At 30.5% G+C, this 11,074-nt stretch overlaps 2 protein-coding genes across 2 annotated transcripts; both read right to left on the bottom strand.

Moving 5' to 3' along the window:
- Window positions 1–1,620: 1,620 nt before the first annotated feature.
- On the bottom strand, window positions 1,621–2,079 carry LOC102582266 (putative EG45-like domain containing protein 1; the record flags this gene model as incomplete). The annotated part of the gene is made up of 2 exons (XM_015307025.1): window positions 1,621–1,895; window positions 1,992–2,079. Coding segments are annotated over 2 exons (363 nt in total), but the record flags the coding sequence as incomplete, so codon positions are not given.
- Window positions 2,080–3,486: 1,407 nt separating this feature from the next.
- LOC107059923 (putative EG45-like domain containing protein 1) lies at window positions 3,487–5,288 on the bottom strand. Its single transcript, XM_015307024.1, has 3 exons — window positions 5,031–5,288; window positions 3,954–4,059; window positions 3,487–3,761 (listed from the first exon to the last, which is right to left on the bottom strand). The coding sequence occupies exons 1-3, from the start codon at window positions 5,286–5,288 to the stop codon at window positions 3,487–3,489; spliced, it is 639 nt and encodes a 212-aa protein (XP_015162510.1).
- Window positions 5,289–11,074: the final 5,786 nt, after the last annotated feature.

Raw genomic sequence — 11,074 nt, 5'->3', positions numbered from 1 at the left:
GGGGGGTAATAGGACCTTAGTAAAGGTTAGGTGTGTCTCTGGAATTTCGGGCATAGACTGAGGGGTACTTATACATTTTCCGTAAAATTTATATGAAACTAGATAACTTTTAACATAACGAAAAGGCTGATATGGCATACCTCTTTGGCCAGAATCTCTTATTATCTTTTTTCTCAATTTTTGGGGATTCATTTCTTATAGTAGGATTTAAAATATTAATGGTGATCTATTTATATTATTCCTCACTATTACTATTGACATCTCTTATCCTAATTTTTTTTTACTTTCCTTGTATTGCTTAAGTTTCTGTTAAAAAATGTAGCAATCAATGTAGTAAATAGTAATTATAAAAAATTAATGGTGATCTATTTATATTATTCCTCACTATTACTATTCATCACTTCTCCTAAAATTCTTTTACTTTCTTTTTCCCTTAGTTACGTTTCTGAAAGGAAATGTAGAAATTAATATAGTAATTATGGGATTTAAAAGGTAAATTTCATTACAAATTAATACTCTTTTCGTCTTATATTAGATGGACATTTTTTATTTTATAAAATAATTAAAAAAATATTAATAAATTAATTAATTTTACAATTTTACCCTTTATTCATATTAATTACTCATTAAATTTGAAATTAATTAATACATATAGTTAATACCATTTTATTTGGAATTAAACTGTACAGAACAATTGATGTATGGAACAAAGAAAAGAAAAAGAACAATATAATTGATCAATAAACTTTAATTCTTAGAATTGATAAAATACATGTCAAATTATGAATTGATCAAATCAACTTCCCTAAGGTATAAAATAATTTTTCGATTTTTTAAAGCCAGTCCATCGATTTCACAAAAGCTACGAAGAAAAATTCGATAATGCATGCCATTAATTTAGCATCGATTTTCTTTGAAAAAAATAATCCAGTTTTATCGGTCACTCGATTTTGGCCCTTAATTTTGATCCAATTTTAGTAGTGCCAAAAGCTCTTGTGTTTAGGAGTCTAATTTAGTCTTGTCAAAAATTAATAAATAAGTAAAACATAGAGTACTTTCATGTCTTTTTAGTTTTACTTTCAAACTATATATCATATAATATTAGACTTATTTGAGATTAAGCGATATAAATAGTGATAATTTATACAACATTTTATTTGGGATTAAAGTGTATAAAATGTTAATGTGGGGAACAAAGAAAAAGAAAAGAGAAAGGAATATCAATGAACTTTTATTTTATTCATAAAATTGATCAAGTACATATATCAAATTGTAGATTGATCAAATCAACTTCACTAAAGGGAATATAGTTCAACATATACTATATTATAAACTTTAATTTCCAAATTCCATGCTCTATAAAGAAGCATGTTAAAGATTTCTTGATGTCCTTATCAAATCCTGAAAATCATAGTACAAAAAATCATAAAATAAAAGTCATAAAGTATTTACTACACTATTATAAACATACGAATTTTCGATGAAATTTCTAATAAAAAAAACCGTCAGAAATCTTTCGACTAGTCAAATTTCTGATGGAGGTCTATCAAATATTTGACTGTATTTAATAGGGATTACTAAAATTTAAATCTTAAATTCATTTACAGATACTAATATTACTTACTGGACGTAATCAATCTTGATAACACCAGCCACAGGATTTGCGATAGTCGAAAAAACTTCTTTAGAGAGATCTAGGGTTCCACCACATCCAGGACAATGGTCAACAATTTTCACAACCATACTCTTGCCAGTACAAGGGTGTGGCACAGGATTTGTTGGTCCAGTACATGTCACATTAAATGTTTTTCCACATATTTTTCCATCAGCCCATAGAGGATCACTAGCAGCTGCTATTATTGTACCTTGGGGTGTGCTTCCATAACACGCCGAGGCTATCGATCAGAAAAATATTTTTAAAATTATCAGTATACATAAATTAAGTTGAAAAAATAGAAATTAGCGATCGTCGCTAAAGAATAAATACTTACGAACATAGTTAGTATAAAATGTTGCAGTCCCTGGTGTAGCCAAAACTATAGAGAACAAAGTTGCCACAAAACCAATAATAACAAGAATAATATTTTTAGGAATTGCCATTTTTTTTTCTAAAAAAAAACTTTTATTTTGTTTCACTAATATATTTACTTATCCCAGTAATCAACTACCTTTTTATAGGATTTTCATTGATAAAGTTGTTAAAAGAATGAAAACAATTCATTTATTATTATTGACTTATGGGATAGGTAGTTAATAAAAAAATATTTTGACTATATCTACAAATTACTACTATATTTATTGAGGTTTGTTAGTTAATTAGTACATATCACTTCATGTGATAAGGTATAGTTAAATAATAAACTTTATTTATTAATCCAAACATATGATATTTTCAGATTATGGGTTAATTCATACTCTAGTCTCTACTAGAGTTATCAATATAAGCTGATCCAGTTTGAAATTTATCGGGCCAAATCAAGCTAACCCAATAGTTTGATGGGCCAAAAGACATCAAGTCTAATCCATTATTATGTGGGCTACAAGTTATGCCGGGCCATTTAAATTCTAACTAAAATGTTAACATAAATATTTACAAGATGATATTACATGATTTTACTATACAAATACCTTGAGTATAATCCTGCAAAAAAAATGATCTTCTTGGACATAAAATTTCTATGAAACTAGATACTATTGACATGATATATATCGGCAAACCGATTTGAGATATTAAATGAATGGAATTGGGATATGGATGGAATATAATGAAATAGAGCCACTTTGAGGTTCCCTCTGAAATGAGGGATGTAAGGGAGCTCTTGCTGGAATAACCAGTGCTAGTTACTTGACTGTTGGAGGAGAAACCACTGTTAGAAATGTTCACGTAGAAGCTCCTCTTTCATCTGCAGGTATAGACTTCTTTGGGCCGGAGTCAGATCAGTAGGGGAGTTCACACCGGGACTTTCAACATAGAGAAAGAACCCATACCCTGAACCGGGGAAAGGCGATAAGGACTTTAATGTCATTCTCAACTCTATCCCTGACTGGGTCTTTGATTTCAGGCCCTTTTGAGGAGGGAATAAGCAAATTTAACAGTTAATGAATATCAATATAACTAGCTAAGTAGAAATATCAACTTTAATTCTTACAATTGATAAATTACATATGTCAAATTGTGAATTGATCAAATCAACTTCCCAAGGGAATATAGTTCAACATATACTACAGTATAAACTTGATTTCCAAGCTCCATATTCTATAAAGAAACATTCTAAACATTTCTTGATATCCTCATCAAATCCTGAAAATCATAGAACAAAAATCATAAAACATGTCATAAAGTATTTAATACACCAAAAAAACAAAATAAATATAAAGGGTTCAACTGAATTCAACATTTTCTTAAGATATACGAACCTTTGTATGTTTTTCATAGTGATTAATAAAATTTAAATCTTAAATTCGTCTACTGATACTTATAGTTACTTACTGAACGTAATTAATATTGATAACACCGGCCACAGGATTAGCAATGGTTGAAAAGGCTTCTTTAGATAAATCTAGGGTTCCACCACATCCAGGACAATGATCAACAATCTTCACAACAATACTTTTGCCAGTACAAGGGTGTGGCACAGGATTTGTTGGTCCAGTACATGTCACATTGAATGTTTTTCCACATATTTTTCCACCACCCCATAGAGAATCACTAGCTGCTGCTATTCTTGTACCTTGGGCCTTGTTTCCGTAACACGCTGATGTTGTCGATCAGAAAAATATTTTTTTATAATGTCTCTGTATATAAGTCTATATCGAGTTCATAATAGTCAATAAATGAGCTAGCGATCAGAAAAATCATGTTAGCTATGGACTATTTAGTGATACGTCAACAACGAATATTATAGCTAATTGATTTTAATTTTATTTAGTAAAATTTTAAGAGAAATACTTACGAACATATTTTGTATAAAATGTTGCATTCCCTGGTGTAGCCAAAGCTAGGGAGAACAAAGTTGCCACAAAACCAATAATGAGAATTGTTGACACCCAATTTTGACCCTCCCCGATAATAATTAATTTCCGAGTTTCTTAATTTTCAAATGATTTAAAATAATTGACTTTATAAAATTCAAAATATTTTTCAAGTTAGTTTTAGATGGTTTGCCACTTTTTATAATTTTTAAATAATGTGTGTATAATTTTGAACTTTATAAATATTCAAAAATCGTCTCAAAATATTTTGTTTAATCAAACATTTGGTTAGTTTGTTTAGTTATTTAATTGTTTACAATTTTGAGTTAATTAGTTAGTTTATAATTAAGTTAATTATTATATAATTATGTGTCTAATTAGTATATTTTATGAATGTTCAAAAATTGTCTCAAAAGGATTTTAGCTTTATTTAAACATTTGGTTATTTAGTAGTTTATTTTGTTAGATTAATTAGTTTATAATTAAGTTAATTATTTTATTTCGTTAAAGATTAATAAACTCATTAATTAATTTTATATTAATTCGTCTCATTTAATTACTAACCGAATTTACTAAATGAATTCAATTCGGCTACATTCCTAATTCATCGGCTAAATTTGTAATGTAATTGACCACTCGATTCGGTTAAGATTGTAACTTACTAGCCATTACATTTTTTCTCAATCAATTAAAGGACCAATTTTGGGCCTTCTATGTTTCATGACCAGCAGCCCACATTCCAACAATTCCATACCTTACATTCAACAATAATATAATAATACAACAGTACCAAGAGCTCCCTGTACGTTTGGTCTCTTCTTTTGTTATTGTCCAGCAACAACAATTCCAGCCGGCCCACGTTTTAAACCCCGACCCGACCCTTTTCTAATTCACAAAGAAAGTCAAAAGTGATTTCCAGCAGCTTCCAAACGTCTCAGCAACAATTCACGGCGTCCTCTCATCCGCTCCAAACGACATCAGCAACAACGAGCAAACGACGTCGAGTACACGTCAAAATACACGGTGAATTCACGAAAAAGCAGTGAGGAACGCAGTACACTGCTCCTCTTTGTCGTCTCCTTCACGTTCCCTCTGAACAGTGCAGTCGCAGCAGCTGCTGTAGCAGCGCAGGGTCGTCCTTGAGGACGTGGGATCGAGACACGTAGCACCTCAAGGACGACGAAATCGGTCAAGACCGTCGATTCGCACTTTCCTCTTTCGGATTTGGGCGAAATTGCAAGAAAACTATGTTTGCCTCTAATGGTGAAAAAGGTTTGAATTTCGAATTTGGGCTTGGGTTTTGTTCGATTTTTCATCGGTTCCCTCTTCTTTGGGAACCCTATTCTCCTTTCTATATATTGCTCTTTGTACACTGTAAAGGGGGGGATTTGGGGAGTCAAAATTTTTTTTGCAAAGAGAGACAGTGAAAGAAAAAAAAATATATATATACACAAGAAAGGAATTAAAAGTTCACAAAGAACAGTAGGAAAAATATAAGTAGATTCCAGAACGATAATAACTTTTCGGGGTTCGGTGCTTAGGGAGGTTCAAGCCTTCATTGGAGTTCTCTGTTATTAGTGGTAGAAAGTCTTGCTCTGCTCGAGTTCTCAGTTTGCTGCCCGAAAAGAGGTAATCTCGCCCCCTCGCCTTACATTTCTATATAGTATGGGTTATGTATTTGATATCCAGCGGAGTTCAGTTATTAGAATTAGTCGATTTTCTCCGTTTTAGACTTTGCTTTTCAGTTTTCGTTTCTCTTGTGAGTTCTTGATACCGTGAACATGAAGTAAATATTAGCGAAATTCTTTGAGGTTCATTTAGCTTCGACTTCGAATGCATTAAGCTATCTAGTTTGTTTCTTCATTGTTCACTCGTTGGTTTGGTTTTCTTCCTTGTTGGCTAATTCATCGTTATAGGCTCTCACCAACGCTAGCCTAATCCCGTAGTGCTTATCTGTGTTCTTACTTAACTCGAATATTGTTCATGTCTTTTCGCATCTTCAACTCATGATATCATGTCTGTGACTTACCTTGGTCTCGTTTCAACCCGGTTCTTAAGCTTGTTGTTGGTTTAATTATAAATGTGCGTCAAACCTTTTATGTGTTAGAACTGTTTCGGCTCAAAATGTAATCAATAATACGTTGGATTCCTCCCTTTCCAAATGATGTGTTCTTAATAATTTCACAAATCTGCTTATTTAGTTGTCTTTGATGCATGAGCTTTTCTGTTCCTGTATGTATCTGTCCAGCCTGGGTTGTTTCCTTCTTCTTCTCCTAAAATGGCCTCTGTTCATCTCATTTTGTCGGCTTCGAGTCACAGTCTAAATTTTGAATCTCTGAAGCTAGTGTACTTAAGTAGTTTGCTGCTAGACTTTTGTTTATGGTGTTTCCTCTTTGGGAATCAGTGCTAGCCGTTGTATTTCTAGAATCTGGTCTTTAATAATGTTTGATATATAGGCTTTGCTATCTTGTGCATGGAGTTGACTATCTTTTAAAAAAAAAAAAAAAATCTTGCTAGCTAAAATCGAGTTAAACTGAGTCAGTAATTGGTTGTTCTCAAGCTGTTGAAATCTTAATTGTCTATTCGTTGATTCTTGTTATTTGCCGTGCTATTTGTTCGCCAAATGAACAGTAGTTATTTTGCCTTCTTAGGCCATTATCAATTCATCCATTGCCAATTGATTGCTATATTATATAATTTCAATTTATTCATTTTGTTTTATGTTAGTGTTAGAAGAATGAGTAAAGATTTGGATATTGACACGTGTGATTAGTGTAATTATCTAATTTTTATGATGTTTGTCTTTTCATTAAGTGCTGCTTTAGGTCTTTAATCCTTTCATATTTTTGCAAATAATCTCCCTTTGGTTTTAATTTATGTGGCACCTCTTGAATGTGGAGAGTTAATTTTTAATAAATTTTAATTAAAATTTGTAATAATAATAATAATAGTAAGATTTACGTATTTAAAAAAAATATATATATATGACAAGTCATAATAATAAACCATTCTAGAATATTTAAAATGCATTTTGACTAATCGTTTAGAGTGTTTTTTTTGTGTTTAAATAGTACTTTTTTTTTATATATGTTTTGAATATCTATGTTTTAAAATTTAAATATTAACTTATTTTAATCTAATTTAATTTTAAAAAAAAATAATAATTTATGACGAGTATTTGAAATAAAGGGAATAGTGAACTACCTCCTTATTTAAATTACGTGACTATTTTTGAAAACTATGCACATTAATTTATAAAAGGTCTACTGGACTTAATCACATTAATTTATAGTTAACCTTCTTGCCTTTTTATATGGTGATATGCATACTCCAATCATATATAAAATATATTATTAGCATAAGATGGCAATTACAAATAGTTCAGGGCATCAAGTTATGATAATAAGTTCTTTTTTTTTAAAACAATAAAAATAAAATAAATATGGATAGAGATAGGGAATAAAAGAACCTCTATTAATGGAGGCGAATTCAACCCTTCGTTTCAATTATAAAAGATAATGTTCAATCCGTTGGTTTATACTCATCTATGTTATCAATATATACTTTTATGTAGGACCCGTGCTTGCACGGGTTCGCCATCGTCTAGTACTTGAAATATGTTTGAGTATGTGCCCTTGGATACATTGCTATTTACTATTTCATAATCGATGAGTCATGTTATCGTTTAAAGCTAAGGTTCGAAAGATCTTATTATTATTGGATACTAATTATTATTTTTTCATTTTCTCGCTGCATGTGAAATCTTCCTGAGTCCTCATGGACTCTACCTTTGCATTTTCTCATTGGCCCGGGGAGGCCCAATCCCTTATTCGAGTCTACCGGCCATTGAAAATTGACGTACAGGTCCTGGAGTTAAAAAAATAATAATAATACTGAAGCAGATCGGAGAACTGAGAAGATTGGGCCAAAGGCCCACTCTTAAATCCAAGATTGTATTTTGTTACTTGTTGGGCCTAAGCCCATTTAGTTATTATTATTATTATTTCTCTTAGAAGTTTAGGACAGGTGAAATTGGGCCTAAGGCCCAAATAATATTTTATTTTATGTTAGTTTAAGACAGGTACAAAGGTGGCAAAAATCGGGCCAAAAGGCCCAAAATGAAATTAGGCCCAAATACTGGCCTAGGCGAACAGGAAAACCAGATTTGGGCCCAAATCTCTTTCCCTCCTTTCTTTGTTGTGTTTATTTACTCGTCATTATTTGCTATTAATCTTAAGGTTTTAAAATCTTCAAATCCCTAAAGGACACTTATTTTGAACTAATCACTTAACTAAATTATTCGTTTCTTACTCGACTTAAAAAATGAGTAAATAAATAAATAAGTTTACAAAATACTTCACTTGGATAAATATTTTTCTCTTAAGACGATCCTAACTATAAAATAGTTCAATTTTGCAATTTACAGTTAAGTTAAATTATTTTAGCCAAATAATTAATTGTCGGATAACCGCGTATTAGCGGACATTTCGGGTGCTTTCAAACCCTTCCCGAAATGTTAATATGAACCCCGAACCCCTTTGAACATTTTCATTAGATTTCTGTTTAATCTTTTGATGAAATAAGTTTTCTTAATTTCCCTTTAAAAATTAAGTGGCGACTCTTAAACCGGTCCAAAATATATTAAATAAAACAAGAATAAAATTATTTTTAGGAATTATTGTCATTTTTGTTTTCAAAAAGTTTTATTTTATTTCACTGATATATTTATCAATTCAACTAGTAATGCAATACCATTTTATAATGTTTTAATTGGCTAAAATTTGTTAACCACTTTTACTAGAATTAAGGCAGTTCATTAATTATGTGTGCTTTTTATGTCTCTACTATATTCATATATGCATTTATATAGTAATTAAGCTAATAAAGAACATTGATTATTAATCAAATTATTAATATAATTTTAGATGAACGACATGTGTCCTTTAATTTAACACATGTAAAATGCATAGACCTCTAATTAAATTTTATATTAGTTACTTTGATACTAAAGAATGACCATCATGATACAATCAAATTATGATCAAGATTAATGATTAACCTTCTGAAGGGTTGAAATATAATTTTTTTTAAAATAGGTTAAGGTTTGAACGTGTTCACATGAATTCAAATCAAATTATTTTAAGCCTAATTCATAAAATTCTGGACAGGCTGGACGGATTACCCATGTTTGGATCCATTTTACAAAAGACAGAGATAGAGAAGGGATTTGGTCCATTTTAAAGTGTAAAATTGCAGTTGAAGAGTATAAATAAAAACGATGAAAATATTTCATTAATGAACATGTAAGGTTGAATGGTAAAATTGACCAAAGTCATTGAAAGTATTTGAGTTCGATTCTAAGTAGCTACATTTCTTATGTATATTTTTAAAGACCAACCATGTTTGTTGGTTTTTTAAAACTAAAGAAACACGATAGGCCAGAGAAGTTTCTCTATCAGTTTCACAAAATATATGAAGTCAAAATCGATGATACACAATCCATTTAATTTTTATTAAAAACTGACTTTGTCCGTTGATTTTTACCCTCAATTTTGACCCTTTTTTAGTAGTGCCTTATGGGACAAAGCTCTTGTGTCTAGAAGTTGTTTAGATCCATATTAGATGTGTCTACTTTGTGTTATAATCTTTAAGGAGTCTAATTTTGTCATGTCAAAGATTAATAAATAAGTAAAACATAGAGGATTTTCCGTGCCTTTTAGTTTTACTTTTAAGTATATATCATATAATATTAGATTGATATCAGATTAATCGATATAAATAGTGAGAATTCATATAGTTATCTTATTTGGAATTAAAGCATATAAATTATTGATAATGTGTGGAACAAAGAAAAAAAGAAAGGAATACCAATGAACTTTTATTCATAGAATTGATCAAATCAACTTCACTAAGGGAATATAGTTCAACATATATAAAAAAAATTGCTTGCTTTTAATAGTGATGCTAAAATTTAAATTTTAAATCGATCTACAGATATTAGTCATTACTTACTAGACGTAATCAATCTTGATAATACCGGCCATAGGATTCGCGATGATTGAAAAAGCCTCTTTAGAGACATCTAGGGTTCCACCACATCCAGGACAATGGCCAACAATCTTCACAACAATACTCTTGCCAGTACAAGGGTGTGGCACTGGATTTGTTGGTCCAGTACATGTCACATTAAATGTTTTTCCACATATTTTTCCATCAGCCCATAGAGGATCACTAGCTGCTGCTATAATGGTACCTTGGGGTGTGCTTCCATAACAAGCCGACGCTATCGATCAGAAAAATATTTTTTAAATCATCAGTAGATATAAATTAAGTTCGAGCGATCATATGAATGAGATTATATTGAATTGTAGCACCGAGTAGAAATTAGCGATCAATAATTTTTGTCGCTAAATAACAGTTTATTCCTAAATCTCTATTATAGCTAGTTGATTCTTTTTTTTTTTGTTTAATAGAATTTTAAGAATGGGTCAAATTTAAAGTGTGTGAGAGAACATAGTATATATTTGGAAATGGTTACACATAATTTTTTTCCAAATATATTGTTTGTCTCCATGAAAGTGCGTGATTACTTCTTTTTGTTGGTTAATTTTTATAGTAAAGTGATTATAAAATGGTAATTGAACTTTAATCAACAAGATCATGAAAGTTCAAAAAAAAAATATCTTAAAAATTTAAATAGTCAATTAATTAACTGATTTTGTTTTAAAATATCTGACTGTAGACAATAAAATTCGCGTCGAGAAAACAATAATCAAGAACGGAAAATTATAGCAACAATCGTATTTATTATTTCAAGTGCGAGTGTTACAATCTCTATGATTCCTCTGAATTCGCCTTTTCAACTATGATTCAAGGGCTTTAAAGCTTGATCTTGAATCTTTGATGAATTTGAACTTTGAACTTTATCTTGATCTTGACTTTTACTTGAATTCAAGGGCTTCGAGCTTGTTCTTGAACCTGATAGTCTTGATCTTGATCGTTCTTGAACTTAAATGCTTGAATTCTTAAACTTGTAGCTTTATAGAGAATTTTATGGCGTTTGTACCACGGATTTTCTCTAGCTTCTTGTTTAGAATTTTCT

Source organism: Solanum tuberosum, unplaced genomic scaffold, assembly GCF_000226075.1.
Source record: "Solanum tuberosum cultivar DM 1-3 516 R44 unplaced genomic scaffold, SolTub_3.0 scf00047, whole genome shotgun sequence".
Classification (NCBI taxonomy): domain Eukaryota; kingdom Viridiplantae; phylum Streptophyta; class Magnoliopsida; order Solanales; family Solanaceae; genus Solanum; species Solanum tuberosum.
The sequence above is the reverse complement of the archived record's forward strand: the minus strand, read 5'-3'. Positions and strand labels throughout refer to the sequence as shown.